At 35.3% G+C, this 19,960-nt stretch overlaps 4 protein-coding genes across 8 annotated transcripts; 1 reads left to right on the top strand and 3 right to left on the bottom strand.

Annotated features, from left to right (window-relative positions):
* Window positions 1-18: 18 nt before the first annotated feature.
* LOC141600149 (cysteine-rich receptor-like protein kinase 25) lies at window positions 19-3,210 on the top strand. Its single transcript, XM_074420335.1, has 7 exons — window positions 19-577; window positions 664-756; window positions 902-1,134; window positions 1,258-1,384; window positions 1,472-1,531; window positions 1,632-1,821; window positions 2,057-3,210. The coding sequence occupies exons 1-7, from the start codon at window positions 19-21 to the stop codon at window positions 2,484-2,486; spliced, it is 1,692 nt and encodes a 563-aa protein (XP_074276436.1). The 3' UTR covers window positions 2,487-3,210.
* A 2,841-nt stretch (window positions 3,211-6,051) lies between these two features.
* Window positions 6,052-11,285, bottom strand: LOC141598740 (beta-1,3-galactosyltransferase GALT1-like). 5 transcript variants are annotated; one of them, XM_074418489.1, is made up of 8 exons: window positions 11,176-11,285; window positions 8,948-10,038; window positions 8,317-8,549; window positions 7,927-8,208; window positions 7,633-7,761; window positions 7,282-7,461; window positions 6,606-6,713; window positions 6,052-6,485 (listed from the first exon to the last, which is right to left on the bottom strand). In XM_074418489.1, the coding sequence occupies exons 2-8, from the start codon at window positions 9,738-9,740 to the stop codon at window positions 6,270-6,272; spliced, it is 1,941 nt and encodes a 646-aa protein (XP_074274590.1). In that variant the 5' UTR covers window positions 9,741-10,038; window positions 11,176-11,285; the 3' UTR covers window positions 6,052-6,269. The 5 variants fall into 5 exon arrangements, with proteins under 5 accessions (XP_074274590.1, XP_074274591.1, XP_074274592.1 ...); XM_074418490.1 differs by having other exon boundaries at window positions 8,948-10,033; window positions 11,176-11,281; XM_074418491.1 differs by having other exon boundaries at window positions 8,948-9,904; window positions 11,176-11,281.
* Window positions 11,286-13,590: 2,305 nt separating this feature from the next.
* Window positions 13,591-15,378, bottom strand: LOC141602353 (ribonuclease 1-like). Its single transcript, XM_074422648.1, has 3 exons — window positions 15,179-15,378; window positions 14,874-15,032; window positions 13,591-14,178 (listed from the first exon to the last, which is right to left on the bottom strand). The coding sequence occupies exons 1-3, from the start codon at window positions 15,314-15,316 to the stop codon at window positions 13,753-13,755; spliced, it is 723 nt and encodes a 240-aa protein (XP_074278749.1). The 5' UTR covers window positions 15,317-15,378; the 3' UTR covers window positions 13,591-13,752.
* Window positions 15,379-17,587: 2,209 nt separating this feature from the next.
* Window positions 17,588-19,812, bottom strand: LOC141602351 (ribonuclease 1-like). Its single transcript, XM_074422647.1, has 4 exons — window positions 19,521-19,812; window positions 19,246-19,401; window positions 18,329-18,527; window positions 17,588-17,925 (listed from the first exon to the last, which is right to left on the bottom strand). Exons 1-4 carry the CDS (start codon window positions 19,611-19,613, stop codon window positions 17,702-17,704), a joined length of 672 nt encoding a protein of 223 aa, XP_074278748.1. The 5' UTR covers window positions 19,614-19,812; the 3' UTR covers window positions 17,588-17,701.
* Between the last annotated feature and the right edge of the window lie 148 nt (window positions 19,813-19,960).

Raw genomic sequence — 19,960 nt, 5'->3', positions numbered from 1 at the left:
ATGTTCTCGAACTTCACTATGGGCTCAGGCGAGGACCAAGTCTACGCCCTTTTCTACTGTAAGGGTGATGTTGATCAGCAGACTTGTCAGGATTGCATAGAGCATGCAACCCGGAAAATAAAAGATGTTTGTAAATTTTGGAAAGAAGGGATTGTCTGGTTTGAGGAATGTACCTTGAGGTATGCAAATCGAACCATTTTCTCCATCGAAGAAGTAGAGCCGAATTATTCACCCTACAATAAGAGTGGCTATTTCACTGAATATCTTCTTGATCCATATAACAAGACATTTTACAGCACCAAGGATACCCTCATACAAAAGGCTGCTGGTAACTTGTCTGGTTTTGCTGCAGAAAATGTCAATCTCTCCTCGTCTTTGATAATGCGAGTCCTTGTTCAATGTACTCCTGATATTGTGGGTCCTCGATGTTACAATTGTCTGGCGGCCGCTTTTAGAATATGGGATACCTGGGATAACAATATGGTGTTTCTTCCAAGCTGCCTCTTTATGTATGATGTATATAAAATAGTGGCACCTCCTGCTCCTACGCCTGAATCGTCCCTAAAACCAAATCGAGGTATGCAATGATTCTTTTCAGACGGAAAATGATTATCAATGGCATTCCTAATCCTGATATATTTCTTTCCATGTCGTTTTTGCCAGGTTTGTTAATTCCCCTCATTGCTGTAGTATCTGTTGTATTCCTTGTGCTGGCTGCAGTCGGTGGAATATGTCTATGGAAACGCTGTTCAATAGGTAAATCTGAATCATATTTTCCTCTGCAATGCTTGTACTTGTATATGATCTATCTATGTTTACTATGGCGGAGTCAGAGTAGATAATTTCAGAAATCTACTGAGGGTGGCCGACAAATTTCTTAATATGTAATGCATTTTGACAGGAAGAGTGCCTGATCCAAATGAAGACAATCCTCCTGATCAAGAGGTACGAAGGGTGCAAGGACTGCCGAAGTATACCTTTGTCCAAGTGGAGAAAATGACGAAAGGGTTTAAGAGACAACTAGGTAAAGGCGCGTTTGGAGTAGTTTACCATGGTCGCTTATTAGATGGATCTAGAGAAGTTGCTGTCAAGATGCTGAATGAGACTGATGCTCCCACGCAGTTTAGCAACGAGGTTTGTAACTTTTTCTCCATTATGAAGAGTCAGTCAGTCGATGCAAATTAAATACAAGGGTAATTCAGTTACGTTTAAGCGATTCTGAGTAATATATCCTCCTTTGGACCCGTTTTAGCGCAGATTGATGTGTTTGCAAGGATTTGTCACAACAACTTGGTATCTCTACTAGGATATTGTGAAGATGGAACCAAAATGGCACTGATTTACGAGTATATGGAAAACGGGGACTTAAGAGCATTTTTGTCAGGTAAAACCATATACTCCGTATTATACTTCTGTATCTGAATCATGTTATACATTCGTTCAAGACTAACTCGCCTGTCGTAATGAACAGAGAAAGCGGGCTCTTTAAGCTGGACTGATCGACTAAAGATAGCTATTGACACTGCTGAAGGTCAGAGATATGTCTGCTAATAATGTTAATATCTCCTGTTTTTGGATAAGAAATGATTACTAAGTGATTAAACTTGTCTGTAATCGGGTTATTACTGTAGGATTGCATTACCTGCACAAAAACTGTGAAGTTTGTATAGTGCACAGAGATGTGAAACCCGCAAATATACTGTTAAATCAACATCTCCAGGCAAAGGTGGCGGATTTTGGGTTATCTAAAATCTTCCCTGAGAAAGATGTTACGACTATAGAAACACGGGTTATTGGTACTCATGGATACAAAGCTCCAGAGTAAGTTGCATCACAACTTCACTGATCTTCATACATTTTTTTTTGGTTTAATGGGAGCCACAGCCCACATGGGCGATTTTGATAATTTGATGCTGACGGGATTTGAACCCAGGTCATGGGCGCCACCTCTCGTGACTTTACCAACTAAGCTAGTTGACATCTGCATTGATCTTCATACATAATGTAGTAATATTAAGTCGGTTTAAAGGGGGTGGATATGTTAAATTTTGCGCAGGTACTCGGAAACAGGACTGCTGAATGAGAAAGCTGATGTTTACAGCTTTGGGGTTGTTCTGCTGGAGTTAATCACAGGCATAGCGCCTCGTCTAGGCTTTGATTTGGCGAAATGGTTCATAGAAATATTTAACCAAGGCGATATAGAGAAAGTATTGGATCCAAGGATAACAAGAGCTAATGAACAAAGTCAAGAAACAATACAGGTTATTCCTGATGAAGGATCTGTTTGGGGTGCAATTGAACTAGCTAGAACATGTGTCGAAAAAGACGGCGACAAAAGGCCAGTCATGTGGGAAATTGTAGTGAAACTTAAGGTATGCTTGGATATGGAGGTCAAGAAGAATGCGCACGCGTCTACTTCAACGACAGAGATAATGATGGGTCCATTGGTTTCGAGTGGTATAACAATGAGTCCAGAACCGCGGTAGTGTTGAATAATCTATGTTACTCAGACTTGGATGTCATGTACGGATTCCATAATCATATACTTGAATGCCGTATTGAATATATACATCACTTAGAAAGTGAAAAGTCGAACTAACATAGGCTGTAACTCTGGAAGTGTACTCATTTTTGGCCTTACTTTCACCAATTCTTAGGGTCTTTTTTTTTATGTGCAACAATGGCAATTTTGATGCTGACGGAATTTGAACCCAGGTCTGCTCATTCCTAAGGTAGTCTGTTTGAAAGCTATTAACTTGATTGTAACATGGTATCATTTTAATTTGCAAGCATTGATATTCATTCTTCCATATATCTTTTCGTGTGCTTCTAAGTCGTGCTATGCTCCACAACCAGTGGCGGAGCCAGGATTTAAAGCCAGCGGAGCGAAAAATTTCAGTAGGGGCGAAGAGGTTCTTCTTATAAGGCAACCTCGAAAAAATCCGGAAATTTTAACTAAAAATTTTGAAATTTTCCAACGCCAACAAGGCCAGCACCCTTGCTAGCCTCCCCTCGCTCCACCATTGTCCACAACATATTCCCATCAAATAACCATCAACTTAAAATTTTAATTCCGATATCTCAACCCACCTCGATAAAATTGCTTAACCAGAGATATATACATACCTTAACACAATAAAAACTACTATATATATGTTACAATTAGCGACCATAACGTTACATCCTTATTACTTCCTCCGTCCCATTCATTAGATTAATTTTTATTCTTTATAAGAGTTATTTTAATTAAAGGCAAATAAATGATTGAGACAGATAAAGTACTAGTTATTACTATGTGGACGATCTCACGTACGTGGTGGCGTTGGGGTGTGAACAGGATTCGATGTAGTCTGTCCATAATCATTTTTCTCAATATCCATTCTTCCTTCAATAATATCCTCCTCCATCATGTCTTCTACGTTCGTCTTGTGATTCTATTAAAGAAAATCAAGTAAAAATAATGTAAAAATAAAACAAGAGAAATTCACGTATAAAATTGTCTCATATAGTAATATAGTGACGTAGTCAGAAAAAAAGGTTTAAAAATGAAAATTCATCAATGTTTAAATTTAACCTTCAAAAGTTCATAACATAAAATAATTTGAGTTATTTAAAAATAAAAACGTCATATATAAAAAAACAGAGGGAGTATAATATACCTTATGGCTCATTGATTCCGATACTAAAATTTCTCCACCGTTCGATGGGAGCTTGTTAAGACCTCCTAGTAGACAATAAAGATAAAGATTAGTGATAATCACATTAATTAATTATGGCAAGAACAAAATCATTAGTTATTCAACAAGTTCTTTATGTTTTTATTCTTTCGTGAACAGTATTTTAGTAAAACGTAAAGAATCTGTTGAAGGAGAGAGTGTATAATGGTCTTACTTGATATGGGAATAGCATTTAAGGATACAAGGTAAGAGCAAGAGAGTAGTAAGAGGGCTAATAGAAGAAGGGAACGTAATGCCATTTTTTTTCTAGTAGCTAGATGAACTTTAGATGTTTATAATGATGATTAGTGGTTCTTGCATCTCATAATGTTTGCGTAGTTCATATATTTATAAGGCAGGATATCGATTAGATCTCCTAAAATGTTTTATTATAGACGGGACTTTTTGCAGTAAGTAGATTATACAACGATGTACTACCATCAGTTCTGAGCATTATAATAAACTTTGATAAGCTTTAGAAAAAATACACAAATGTTCAAAAATAAAAAGGTATGAGGTAGTACATCCAATATATGTTCTTTTTTCCGAGTTTTTGTGGTATGGTAAACTGAGAAAAAGGAACATACATCGGATGTAGTACCTCCAACTTTTTTATTTTTTGAGCATATATGTATTTTTTTTGAGCTTATAACCTCAGATTTTATTTGTTTTTTAGCATATGTGTATTTTTTTTAGCATAATAAAGTTCATAAGTTAAATTTTAATATTTTTTTCGTCAAAATTCAAATTTAACTAAACTTATATGTAATGTTTTTGAGTTTTATTATAATTTTTTAGATCTTAATGTTTAAGTGAATAAACTCAGAAACTTCATAGTGAAACTCGTAAACTTTTAAACAAAACTCAAAAACTTTATTATAATGCTCAGATACTATAGAATAGGAGGTAGTACTCCCATTAATCTATTTTAAAAGCACATGTAAGTACAAAAATACAATATATATAACCTTTTGCAATCTCACCTCAATGAGTTGACAATATATTTCTATTTTTTAGTTGTTTTTAGAGTTTACTTAAATCTGATTTATATTTCACGATAAGTATTAAAGTTGTTTAGTGTGAGTGGTTCATATCAACTGTTAAGTTATCTTCAATCTATTAAGAGTTATCTTCAATATATTAAAAGATGTCTCATACATCGATAATGAATACTCCTAATCAACACAAATTAAATAATATTTCAGATCTGGTTTACTAAAGTCAAAAGAGTTAGAAAGTGAGACTTATTGGAGTAATGCCAAACACCTCTAGGCTCTATGCAATGTATGTCACCATCATTGTGCACTACTTTAAGCTCAAAAACATGTATCAAAAGATTATATGATCTTTTATATGTCAAATTTTTCTTAATACTTACTCCCTCCATTCAACTCCACTCTACCACTTTCTTTTTTCACGTTTGTCAACGCGTGTTTTACGCGTTAAATATCGTTAGCTACGTATTTGCAAAAAATATAAAAGTTAGATATTTTTAATATACTCGTAAAGACGAATCAAACAAGATCCCACATGAATATATTTCCACTTACGTATCTAGAGAAAATCGAAATTGAACACACAATTGTGAATAGTGTACGAAAAGGAAATAGGTAGAGTGGAGTTGAATGGAGGAAGTATAAGAATACACTAAAACTCTTTGACTTAGAAGTGGAAGTAATCATTTAGAGATTAGAAAAATGTCAAACATTGACTCATAAAGTAAGAAACCACCATGGTAGTGGACTAGTAGTGGTAGGTAAAAGAGCAGTGGTTATCGAACATTATATGGGTAAATATTCATCACAGGGTTATGACGGGTTAAATAAAATTCATTTGGATAGATAAAAACAAATTATTTGTAATTTTCTAGGCATTTTAATTTTTGTTTTATCTATCTATGTAGGTGATATTTAACTTATCACAAGTTTGTAACCGATATATCCGTCACAGAGAAGACGTATTGGGTAATATTGCCATCCATTTTTCGGCCATTTGGTGTTTGTCATGATCACTATATGTCAAAACTCTATAGTATGATGTGCTTCCAAGATAACTTTGTGGCAAACACACAAGATTTGATCATTGTGGTATGGCTTTTAACATGTGTATAGTTGTTCTATGACGTGTTAACTTTGTAGTCACTATTGGTGATGGATATTGCTGCATAAGTTATTTGTTTATCTCTAATTTTGACATGAATATTAAGAAAAGTGGAGGGGATCACTTGTCCATATGATAAAACGACAAGTGGATAACTAAACTTGTGAATGATCAAATTACTCGTAAAAGACATTCCAAAAATAGAAAGTTAAACAAATAAATGAGACAATTAAGCTTGTGAATGATCAAATTACCCGTAAAAAACTATCAAATATTCACTCCGTCTCGACAAATTCCGTGTTTGCTTATACAAAAATGATCTAATTTACCATTTCACCAAAACTTGTTATCGTCAAAACTTAATCTTGTGATTCCCTTTACACCAAAATACAAACTATCAACCCTAAACCTATACAACCATACTGTGTCCGGGAGTCCGGTGTATCTACTCGATCAGTCTTCGTTCCCACAACAAAGCGGAAGTTTGGTTTTGACAAGTTTTTGCCATAAACAGAGCAAGTCTCTTGGAGTTTGATAGTGTGCCACAACATAATTATCCTCACATCCTTCAGTATATATCCTTTCTTCTAACTCGTACCTCACATCGAGCCCACCTTTCTTCATGTCAGCGATCCATATGCCCATCGCTACATCTTCCAACCTAAACATCTGACATTTTCAAGTAACCACATATCGGTTTTTAATCAAGTGAAAAGATAAGAGCTGAATAATACGGAGTACAACAGTTTGTTTAATCAAGACGGGATGACTCTTATCAAGGGCGGTTACCTTCAAGTTACCATTTCGATGTCTCTTGGCAACCGCATTTGCAATGTCATGTGAAACAACATAGCCGGGTCCATGCGCCCAAGGAGGATAAGTATCATCCGGCCATTCCTTCATGATTGCACCACATTTAGATAGTGCAAAACTCCGTAAAACATAGCACATTCTCATATTTCACAAAAGCCAATGCCCCAATTCAGTTTCATATACCTCAACACAATTCAGTTTCCCGTTCAAGGGAAATTAAGGTTCAGCCCAGTGGTGGAGCTAGGGGGGCTAGCAGGGGCGCTCGTCCCCGCCCGCTGACGGATGGAAATCGCAAAAGTTTTAGTTGAAATTTTCAAAAAAAATTCAAGTTCCCCTTATTCCACAACCCGTTTGCCCCCGCTGAAAATTTTCGCCCTTTTTCGACATGTTCTTTTGGCTGTGTCACATGACCTACACTCCTAACATTTTAAGTTTTTAACACGGCACTTGGACTCCTTATTATAAACCGATAACATGAAAAATTTCCACAAAATAGCCATGTCCGACACTCCAACAGCATGTCGCTTTCAACACTTGCAATCAGGTCAGAGTATCATTAGTATCATCAATGCCAATTATTTCCTTGCTCATGCTCACTCGCTAAACATAATATTTACGTGGAAATAGAAATGATTGAAGGTCAACTTTTTACCTCAGTACTAATAAACCATTTGTCGTCAGGACGTCGATGAGGCCATGAATCTGAGTTAATGAGGCCATACAGCAATCCACCAGTCACATTGATCCTGTTCAAGGATGCTAAAACTTCATCAACACGAACAAACGCGTCATCATCTGTCTTCATGACATATTTTGCTGAAATAATGTGCGTCTGTTGAATTGAGTGGGTAGAGAAGAAGTCAGAGTCATTCATGTAAAAAGGACTAATATTAAGTATTACTCCATATTTACTAAGAAAAAGTGGCGCAAAGGAACTACTCCATCCCATTCAACAGATTCTTTACGTTTTATTAAGATGGGAGGGAATAGCAAACAAAATTACCCCAAAAATACAAATGGCCACAGTCTTCAATGTAATCAGGCTATAGTAATCAACAAAAGGCATTAGCTGGATGTCTCCATACGCCCGAGCCTCGTTCCACAACTCTTCATTTACTCTTTGGTTTTTATTCTGCAAATAAACCAACATCAGAAAGATAATGAACACCAGGCTAGATCAAGTTTTGAAACTTGTCATAATCATCTGCCGGGAGACTAAGGAGTTCTAGGAGCTCCTTTATAGGCATTAGGGTATTGATAATGATCATTTATCAGAGCAAAAGACCGAGACACTCACCAAACCAACAAAAAAACGAACGGCAACTGAACCAGAGCGCACTTGCGAATACTGCATCCATGTCCTTCGAACAGCCATTCTACGGTTAAAGTTGTTAGCAGTAGAGAAAACCCCAATAAAAAGGTCAAACTGTTGTCCACGTCGAACTGGAATAGATTTAAGACGTTCTAGATCGGGAACATGTTCTGGATCCTCAGATGTAGGAAGACCACTTGCAAGGACTGAAATTAATTGCAGATCTCCAGATATTCTTACTTCGCTAATGAGCCATGGCTCCAGTGTCTGGGAAATCATGCGAGAGCCGAGAAGGCAGATGAACATAATTTGTTAGCCTTGCAGAAGTTGCATTAGGTTTTTAAAGAGAGGCTCTTAGAATTTCAAAAGGTGTACCTCACGATAAGCAAATGACGTAATGTGCTTCCCATCAACTGTCATTTGTATTCCCTCTGATCCCACCCTAAGAGTTGCAACAAATGGATACCGCTGTTTGAAAGGGAAATACCGTTTTGTCTTGTATTCATTGTGACCCGGAGATCCCTGTGATCCATTTCCACGTGTGAACGAATTTGATGACTGATTTACATCCTTTCCCACAACTTCATTGCACTGATCGAGCTCATCCACTGACAAAGTCCAAGCAGAGAGTAAACACCAAACAGAAATTTTTGTGTCGGTGTAAGCTAAATGGAAGCAGAGTGAAATCACTAGCATTACCTCGTGCCTAGAAGGCTATGCTTATGATTGGGTAAGAGAGAATCGAATGTACGCATCTTTACACTATTACACGTGTGTTAAGAACACAAAAAAGCTGTTTTCCAATAACCCATAATGAAATTGCGTCTTAAAATACAACAACACTCAGGTACTTCATGATAGAAGCAGCATAGAGTATAGTAAGCCGTTTTTCCATCTTCGTCCAAGCCGAAGATCTTATAAATGGAAACAAGTTAAGAAAGAAATCACCAGCACATAAAAAAAAATAACAAGTTTAGTCAGAAGTGAGAGTATCATACATTAATACCTTTCTTGTTGTTGTCAGGCTCACGAGGCGGACAACGCTCCTCTTCTCCCCAATCATGAGCAGCAGTCCAGGAATTTTGAACTATTACTGGCTCCTCTGTTGACTGATCACCATTAGGCCTAACATTGTAGTGTAGTATAATAGGTGGTTCCGTCTCTCCAGGAATATGTTCCCCTGTCAAGTCGATCCTGAAATTACCTAAAAGCCCGTTTGGAGTTCCAATAATTGTAATGGAAGAACCTTGCGTCAAACCACAAGGGGCCAATAACCTAAACTCGCTATCATTCAGTTCCAAAGCATTCATCCGATTAAGATAGTAAGGACACTGCTTCTCTTCTGTACTACCATTTACGTAAAAAATTTCCCTTTTAACGACAGTCATAAGGGCATTCCAGGCATATGAAGCTTCCTTAATGGCTTCTACTGCATTCGGCAAAGCTTGAGAGCTACTTATCAAGTGTTTCAGCTGGTTTCCAGTTAGTAGAGAATTTTGCTCAGCATTTGTGAGATTCCTATGAACATAAAGACTGGAAACTAGGGTCTCCACAGGAATTACTGGAGTAGCAATTTGTTGCGGGATATGGAGATCAGCTGGAGCAGTAGACCGCACCCAATCTAAAGGATTGGTCTTGGCTCGTTCAATCGCGTTGGTTATATTAGACGAAGATGAATTAGTCGAACTCTGACCAACAGAGTTGTGTGTTGTAGAATATCTTAGTACCAGTAACATAAAAATGGAAGCAAAACTGACACCACCACACCATTTCTTCATTCCTTGCATCATCACATTCATTGGTTTCAATTTTCAACAAGTGCAGTCAAACTGTTCTTCTGCGAATGGCGCTTGGATATGAAGAACATGAAACTTCCAGCATATATAGAAAAGCGAGGACAAGAGACATCATACGGCCAAAGCAACCACATTGATCTTTGAAGAGCAACAAGATATTACAAGTCCTAGAACAGTGATGTAATCGTTATTGAAGGCTTAAAAGCGGGAAATATGTAACAGACTAAGATTCTGAATCAAAGACCAGATTACGATAATTCTTCGAGCAAAATAGCACTGACAATCTCACCTGGCCCCTGCCCTAGAAACAAAACCAATAGGTCTATTTAGTGTCTGATAAGAAAGTTTATTTGCCAGATATTAACTTTGCGACATCCTATAGACATGCAAAAGCTGTCTAGTGTGACGTAAACTTCAATAACAAACCCAAATTTTACTACTATCGCAAATGAATATTACTGCAACCCAAATTTACCAAGCAACGCAATTATTTTGACCTACAATCCAATTTTACAATCAACATTAAAATGACACATTCCACATAGAAATTGGACTATTTGTTTTGTTGATACTTGTGACCTTTACTACTTTACAATTCCTAGACTAGTTCATAAACTCAGGATACAACATGTGCAGCACCAGGGATGCATGAACAAAGAGATTACTGCTCAACAAGTCAAAGCGTAAATCATTTGCATGCATTTGGAATTCAGAAAAAGGGGCAGAATGACCGAGTGACAGATCCAGTCAAATTTATACGCTTTGGTATAAAAATCAGGTGGATCAAAGGCTAGAATCTAGGGGAGAGGGCTGGAAACAAGTCCAACTGCAAAATAACCGCAGAGAGCTACTTGTCCGACATTTCATCAATACAAAAACAACAGCATTACTTTAGTGCCTCAAAAACTCCCGCAATAAGCGAGGTAAGGGGGTGGGAATGTGGGATGCAAGTACCAGTACCCTTATGCTAAGACCATGGAAATGCTGTGTATGGATGATCCAGAATAAATTGCATCGAAAATCTCATGGGATTACTCTACATTACTACTCTATAAACAAAGAGATTGTTTCCTTTCAAAGGACCGCTATTTCACAACAGAAAGAAGCGCAGAGAGAGTCATTTTGATTTATTCCATCATAATCCGGAATCTAAGAGTAACGAGTCTTTGGCTCCATTGGAAATACGGAATTAACACAGTACCAACAAAAAAATAGAATCAGATCAAAAATCATCACTACCCTTTAATTAGAGTTTAAGCAATCAATAAGGGATCTTACTAATTTCAGCACTCCATTTATACAACTCAATTGCAGGCTAAGAAATCACAACACTCAAAATTCGGAAAACTATAAATAAAATAGCAGTGCAGATAACTTCAAATTAATAGTAAAGCATTAACAAAAGCTTAAAAGGGTATGCAGAAAGTATAGAAGTTACCCTTTTGAGAGTATCAATTGACCAGACACATATGGATTGCGGGAGTGCAAAAGAGAAAGCAATGTTGCTCAGAATTGAGATGTTATTAATGGTGTTTGTTTGAATATTGGACTTCAGTGTTTGTTTAAACTTGATTAAAGAGAAGTATAATTTTAGATCGGGTCGAGTCAATATTGGGTTAATCGGATGACTCGGGTCGAGTTAATTTGGGTTTGGGCAGGTTTGCAGGAATTTGGATCGGGCCTGGTTATTTTCGGTGGGTTGCTATCAAGTTTTTTTTTTTGATAAGGTCCAATATTCGATAATAAGCATTCGGGTTGAATCCAATTCGGGCTTCGGGTCCTTAATTCGGGTGTGGGTAGGTTCGAATCAGGCTATTCGGGTCTAGTCAGTTTTATCAATTGTAGTTTTAGCCCAAATTTTTATGTAGGACAATATAACCGTTTTAAACGAGAAACAGATTAAATAGATGAACGTGATAAAAAGTCAAAAAGTCAGAAAAGACAAAAAAATGTGTCCCATCTATCGACATGAGACAATACTTAACTAATTTTAAACTTACGAATTAACCGTTTTAAGAAAAACTAACCGTAATTTTAGATTTTTAGTGGGAGTAGTGTAATTATGAATACACAAAATCTCATTTGTGACCAACAATATCCGTCACTTTGGAGTGACGGATACCATTTTACCTCACAAAGTACCCACTTTTTCTCTCTCTGCAACACTATTCATGTGGTCCCCTTTCTCCACTAACCCATTTTGTTACCATTTTAACTCACAAAATATCCGCCAGAAATGGTGACCCGTCACAAGGGAGACCAATTGTTATGAATATGACATGCTTACATGCTCGACATTACTTGATTTAAGGACTTTAGGCCTTTAGGGTAGAGCAACGTTATAACATGCTCGACATTACATGATTTATCTCATAATAATATAATATAGCTATTTGAGTATTTATGACTTTGACTTCATAATTTCTTGTATAAGTTGGTTTATTAAATGTACAGAAAAATTGTAATTGCCTATCAATTTGGCCTTCCAATATACCCAAAAAAAAATCATTGATCGGCGCAGTGGCGTATCCAGGATTTCAGTAAAGGGGGGCACAGTAAGAAAAAAAAAAATTGCGGACAACATTTATACATTAAAATTCAATTATCGTCTTGATTTTATGGTTCTATTTTGATTTTTGTGTTTGTGTTTATGTTGTTTCTGTCTCTGGGTTGTGTTTATCGTCTTTTTTTTTTTTTTTTTTTAATATTTTTTTTTTTTGTCACGTGAGGGCACGTGCCCTCACTCCCCCCGCCCCCCAAATCCGCCCTGGATCGGCGGATTCATCATGTAACTAGAAAGAATGATTGAACGATTTAGCTAGTCGTATAATATTTTAGTTTTATGATAAAATTGTCGAGTTTTGTTGTAAAGTTGGTGAGTTTAATATAAAGTTTCCGAACTGCTTCACGATGACGTAAATATTAAGCTCAAAAACTTACAATGTGACTAAAAATACTACATATACTTTCTATGTTCCATTGAGTGTTTTACGTATCTCATTTTGGGCAGTTTCATTTGATTGTTTACGTTTCCATATATGAACTTCATTTAATCAATTAATTGACAAAACTACCTTTGGTGATAGTGACACTAAAGTAGTGGGTCATACACTCATATATGAGAGTATTTTGGTAGCCCAACATATGAAAAAAATTAGATAGCCCACTTATTTATACTTTCTTAACATTTGTGCAAAAAGTAAACGTAAAGAACTCAATAGAACGGATAAAGTATAAGCTTAATTAAATTTGATAATTGACGTCAAAACAATAGAATACTTATAACTTACTCGTATAAGTTTTAAAGTATTCAGAAAAAAAATACACATAAACTCGACTAACTCCAATTTTGTTGTACAATATTATTGTACATCCTTAAGGAATAATACTATTTTGTTCATAATTCATAAGTCTATAATTTTTTGGAGAGGGGATCCTCTCCATTTCTTATTCTCTCCATTTCCTTCCATTTCCTCTAATAGAACAATATTTAATCATTATCCACTCTCAACCTTTTCATTCAACTAACCGTTAGATCGTTTTGAGACGGAATCTAGACCATTAATAGGAAATGGAAGGAAATGGAGAGAGAAATAAATGGAGAGAAATAAATTGAGAAAAACTCAATTGAATTTTTTGTGTTCCTCAAAAGATAAGACATATAAATGACGTTCAAGAAGATTAAGACCATATTCTTTTGGACGTCCAAGAGGATTAAGACCATGTTTTTTTTTTTTTTGAGTTAAAGTCATTTCATGTTTATGTGTCGAAACCTTACAACCGTCATATAGTGTAAGTTGCGCTATTATCCGTATCTGCTTCTTTTACTCGTTGAACAAAAAGAGAACAATAATAAAAGAACACAAAAAGCACGATTCATTCAAACATAATAATGCAACAATTACAAATTTTTTTCAACAATAGTGAACATTAAACAATGTTCATCAAACAATCGACTAATCAATTAATTAACCAAGTAAAAGGTTAATCAAATCAAATTAACCCGAACCCGAAATTAAAATTTAGGAAATTGAACTCTAGATGCACAATTACCATGAGGAAGTACAGGACATTCAATAAAGTCCTTACCATTCTTACCAACACAAACATAGACTTGGTAAATTTGACTATTACCCTCTCCATCAATATTACATTCTAACCACGGGTAAAACCCGATCTCATTTTTCATCGCTTCCTTAACGTCCTCAACGTTATAGAATTCGTCATTTGGAATGATTTTTGAATTTCCGAGGGCTTGAAGTAGGTTAGTTTTTTTCTTAAGGTCTAAACCGGCTTGGAAATAATCGCGTTGGTTATTAAAGACCGATTGAGCGCATGTGCCGTGCTTATTCCACTCGTGTGCCCAAAACTTTGTACCGATGCTTGGGCACGTAAATGATGGCCATTCTGTTGTTAGCTTGCTTAGAAAATCGTCGTCCAGCTACATTAAGATGCAAAAATGTATTCATTAGTCGGGTATAACATCATCGTAGTTGCCAGCAGGCACACATATAAACGGTCTTTTTAACGTGTATGTGCTCTTAAGGCATGTACTACAAGCTACAGAGTAATTAATTAATTAATTAAAGACTGATTATTAAGAATATCATGAGAAATTTATGTACAGAGTATAAACTTAGTTTTACCATAATAAATGAAGTGATCTCAAACATACGGAGTATTTCTTTAATTTGTTTGTTAGTATATGCCCTAATGCTTTTAAGCCAAGGGCACACGTTAGAAAAATTGAAGCAGAAAAACTCATACGAAGACTTTTTATCTCCCTTGGTGCAACTTTATAACGTGACTTCTAATACTTTGTTACTTGTTAGCCTAAGTTAATGAAAAATGTTTTTTTCTATAAAATGAGAGACTTTAATTTTAATCTCTAAATTATAGTTTTAGACTTTAATTCTCTATACTTTTAGCTACCTTTATCATTTATAATTTGGCTTTATTTTCGTTACGTAATCTATAATATGTATAACTTGTCCCATACGTTATTAATTGATGTCTTGATGATAAACATATACGTAGTCATGAGATTAAACCTTCAGAATACAACAGTGTTAAAACTTAAAATTCATATACGAAGTCGAATAATATATATTTATGTTATTGATTTATTATTAGTACCTCAGATTCATCAAAAGGTTTGCTTGAGTCACAACTTGAAGGGTAACCACCATCATTATAATTAGGCCAAAGTCCATGTATATGAAAATCTGTTGTTGGCTTTCCTGTATTTGGGTAACAACATTTATGTCCTTTTGTGTCACAATATGCTCCCGGCCACTGCATTTTCATATTTCAAAAAATCGTCAATATATAAAATAAAATATACCAATATATAAACATATATACATACATACGATAATATTTCACGCGTTCACAAAACAAAGTAGATCAAAATAAATCAGTTGATCTAAGTACTCATTTACCTGCTGAACAAAGTAGAAGAAATCAAAATCCGAGCTATGAGGTTTTGGTTTCGGTTTTTTGCTCTTACATAAAACTTCACCAAATAAACATAAAATTAACATGATCACGATCATCGATGAACTCCTTAATTTTCCCATATTTTCACTTTTTTTTTCTCTATGTTTTCTTTGAATAGGATTTTAATTAAATTTATGTTGTTGAATTGGTTTGATTTAAGGAGTATATATATAGGTTAAGTTGGATAGTTGGGAGTTTGCTTGACGTGATATCTCACATGAAAATGAAAGCATATTCGATTCTAAAGTTAATAATTAATTGCATGTTATTTTATTGTCTACGTTATAACGATCGAAACTAAGTCGTACGTATACGCGTATGTTTTATTTTATTATTACCATTAGTTTACATGTTCATATTTCTGAACTTAACATGTTTATAATTAATCACGGGATCAATCAAATCATGATTCAAATCAAAAAGATATGTTAGATAGAATCAATCATGATAGTTGAGTTTTTTCGTAGATCCGAAAGCACAATATTTTTTTCAATACTATTTTAATATCGTCTAAGTTTTAATATCTCAGTTATCAAATAGTAAAAGTATAAGAAGTGATATTCACGACTTGTAGTCTATAACTACTCTATAATAAAAAGATATGCGTGCCCTAAAACATTAGAAAACCCGAAAAAAAATTACTACATACAATAATGGCTATAACAATTTTGGATATAACATTGTTGTTGACATTAAACAATTGTCAGTATAATTCTTTTTACATAAAAAGAAAAGATTAATTGGTAGAGGATGGCACGTATTTGGTTATGTTGCGTCAGGTTTACCGTAAACAACGTTGTTGCTCAAAATGTGTCAAGAGTTTAATCTCTTAATTAAAAAGGTTATTAAGGCTTAAAAGTCAAGCTAAAGTGGAAAATGAGGTATTTATTTGCCGTGTAGATGTACAAAAACTATGGTGTTTTATACTTCAAGCATTAAAATCGGATATCCTAAATTTCAATAATATAACACTTTAAGAATTAAGGTCTTAATTGATTTTTTATACAGCCGAATGTAATTAAAGGCAGTTGTACGATATCATGTGAGAAAATCATTTCAATTAAAATCTTAAGATGATAGTTGAGGTACAATTTTCTTATCATTAACAAAATGGACATTGTTATTTAATCATATAAATTAGCTAAATTAATTCGTTGTACGCACGATATACATCTACGTTATCAGATCGATATTTTTTTTAGCGTTTTTACAATATCATTATCACTAGATATGATGTAGTCCGTATATATATGATTTTTTTGTGATAGTATTATACTCCCTCTGTTCCAATAAAATAGTTTACATTTGTTTTAAAGCAAATGTAAACTATTGAATGAAGCAGAGGAAGTAGTAAAATAGTAATAGATGTTTGATGTATTTGTTGGATGTAAGATTGGCAACATTCTACAACTTAAAATAATAATTTAGCATTGTTATTGCTTGTAAGATAAATCAGTCTTTGGACATAAGATAAAGGCTCCACAAAAGCAAACCTAAATATGAACTGTTTATTTACGAGTATTTCTTTATAGGCACGGAATTATTAATACCCATATTTCGTGTTACGTGAAATAGAACATAATCCTTGGCCTTTCTCCATATTTTGAGGTTTAAAGCTAAGCAATCTTTAAACCCTACGTTTGTCACGGAGCCAGGATTTGCAGTTAAAAAAGACGAAAAATTTCAGCAGACGTAAACTAGCTAGTAATGTCATAAGAAAAAATTGAAAGAGTTGGAAATGTCATTGCTAGAGCTGTCTTCGGACCCGGCTAACCTGCGGGGCGGACTCATCGATCTGGCTAGACCCGGGCCAGGCCAAGGGGAGGGCGCAGGCTTGGCCGTGCTGGGAATATGCTCGACCCGGGGCAGGCCCGTGGTGTGTAGATGGCGAGCCGGGTTGGCAGGCCAAGGGCAGGCCGGATTTGCGTTTTGTGATCCGGACCTGGCCAGGGAGGGGAGGCGGGTCTAGTCGGGCCGGGCTGTGTGCTGAGAGACCAAACATGGCGGGGCAGACCCAGGCCGGATCATCCTGTGCTGATGCCCACCTCTAGTCATTGCCAACCATGCATCCCCATCATCCACTCACCAACCCTATCTAGCTAAGTAGCATGTATTCTTGGTGCCGAAGGGGGTTTTATGGGTGAGGTATAATTAAGGTTATCAAATTTCGAGTTTTTCGAGACATCAGAGCGGATTATTGAAGATTTTATGTCTCATTTTGCGTCTTATTTTTGTCTGCGCTGCCTTATTATTTGCTCCTTGAGACAGATCATTAAAACAGGACTTATTTCAAACAGGCCGGGTCCGTATTTAACAGGTCTATGTGTATCTAATGGAATTATGCAAGATAACCAAAACACGTATTAAAACGCGGTTTAACACGCTAATGTATCCAAACAAATGTATGCGAATTTTAACTTAGTAAATGAATATTACATTCCTATAATCCGAGATTCGATAAGAAATTAAAAGGCAGGAAATTCAATTTCCGAACCACATTTGCCATGTGGATATACAGGGCATTCAATAAGGCTCGAACCAGAATTATCAACACAAAGGTAAACTTGATAAAGTTGACTATTTCCTGATGTATCAACATTGCACTCAACAAATGGTGTATACCCTACACTTTCTTGTATGGCTTCCTTAATACTTTGAAGTGTGTAAGACTCTCCATTTGGCTTAATTCCTGCACCCAATACAAGATTATTATGAATTGTCCAAATATAAACAAGTAATGCTTACTTCTATAGGACTTTACTTTAGCAGATATCAGTTAGCTTAGCTGATAAAGTTATAAAGAGTGATACTGATGACATGGGTTTGTTAATTAAGAGTATAAAATCGATCTTGGAATTTCAACCATCGGCTTAAACTTTTGGTTGAGATGGTTTCTTGACATGGTATCAAAGTCGTGTGACTAAAAGTCACGGGTTCAAATATCAGCGTCCTCCAATTTCTAAATTGAAATATTAAGCACCAGGTATACAGAGGCAATTGTAGTTGCATCCACACTTCAAATCCCATCAGCTTCTGTTTCATTCAGTTTAATGTAACGGAAAATAGATAAGAGAAGAGGGGTTAAGAGTTACCTTTACTAGTAAGTGCTTGAAGAAGGTTGGTTTGATGTTTAAGATCAAGAGCAGTTTGGAAGTAAGAATGTTGATCAAGAACAGATTCAGAACAAGTTCCATGTTTTTCCCATTCATGTGTCCAAAAGTTTATACCATCATTGCTTGGGCATGCTAATGTAGGCCACTCTGATTTCATTCTTTTTAACACACTTGATATCTATTCAATTAGCAATTAATCACATTAATAAAGTCATTAGAATTTGTGACAAAAATATGTAAATATTAATCCAAACAATCCTATATTATTGTACAAATGATTTGATATGTTTTTTTAATATGCTCGTGTCACAGGGTGATACTGAGATAAATGTTCATTTACACTACGAATAATTCAGTATCACCCAGCAATGTTATCTCATTTTCCTTGATTGGCTATTCGAGATCGAGAAAATCTCGAATAGTGAAATGGGCTAGTGGTCTACATAGATGAGCCCACCAAGAATTTCAAGCCTAGCCCATTTACTAGGTGGATCTTAAGGATTCATTACCATTTACCAACCATATTAGTACATTATCTTCTATGATTCCTTACCATAAAAGATGAAAAAAGTTGCTTTTATTAACATGCTAAAAAGGAAATAATTATCCAAAATTTTCTTTCAAAAAAAATAATTATCCAAACTTGGCTACAATTCACATATTACACTGATTTTTTTTTCAAGCCTAATTTGCGAAGTTAAAAATTTTAATTGATTCGCAAAAGTCAGTAATCGAACCTAAAGCACTTGTCTACGAAATGAAAACCCTTGAAACAAAATGTGAGGTTTATTCATTAACTATATGTCTTGCATGGGTTGGTCTTACGATAAATTTATACTCGATAAATAAAAAAACGAAATAAAAATAAGTTTAGAACCACGGTGGTCGAATCGTACCTGTGTTCGATCAAACGGGGTGTTAGAATCACAGTTAGAAGGGTAAGTGCCATCATTGTAATTAGGCCAAAGACCATGAATCCCAAAATCTGCTGCTGGTTTTCCGGTTGATGGATAACAACAACTCTTTTGTGTATCACAATACGAACCCGGCCACTGAAAAAACATACACGTACATACATATTCAGTGACGGAACCAGAATTTAAACCAAACACATAAATAATAGAAAATTGTTACACGAACACTAAAATAAACTTAATTAATCGTAATAAACCTGTTGAACAAAGTAGAAGAAATCAAAATCTTGCGAAAATGCCGAGACGACAAACAACAATTGTATAACGAAAAGGGAGTAAATAAACTTCATGATTTTATTTCTTTGATTTTAATTTATGTTTTAGAATATGATGAAATGATTATATTGAAAAGGGTATGGTTCGTTTTATTTATATAGCAAGATTTTTGGAGTGCAACATTAATTATTTTTGGGAGATAATTAAGAGGATTTTAGAATATGCGAATCTGTATATTATCATATTGTTTACGTAATATGTGTTCATATTATGGAAGGTACGTTAACGAATATGTTCACATTTATGGAGTGATATGATCAGTGCCTCAGTGGTGGAGCGAGGGGGGCTAGTAGGGGCTATCGTGTCGTCCTTGCTGACGTTTGAAAATTTCGAAATTTTTAGTTAAAATTTTCAAATTTTT

Source organism: Silene latifolia, chromosome 9, assembly GCF_048544455.1.
Source record: "Silene latifolia isolate original U9 population chromosome 9, ASM4854445v1, whole genome shotgun sequence".
NCBI lineage: Eukaryota > Viridiplantae > Streptophyta > Magnoliopsida > Caryophyllales > Caryophyllaceae > Silene > Silene latifolia.
The sequence above is the reverse complement of the archived record's forward strand: the minus strand, read 5'-3'. Positions and strand labels throughout refer to the sequence as shown.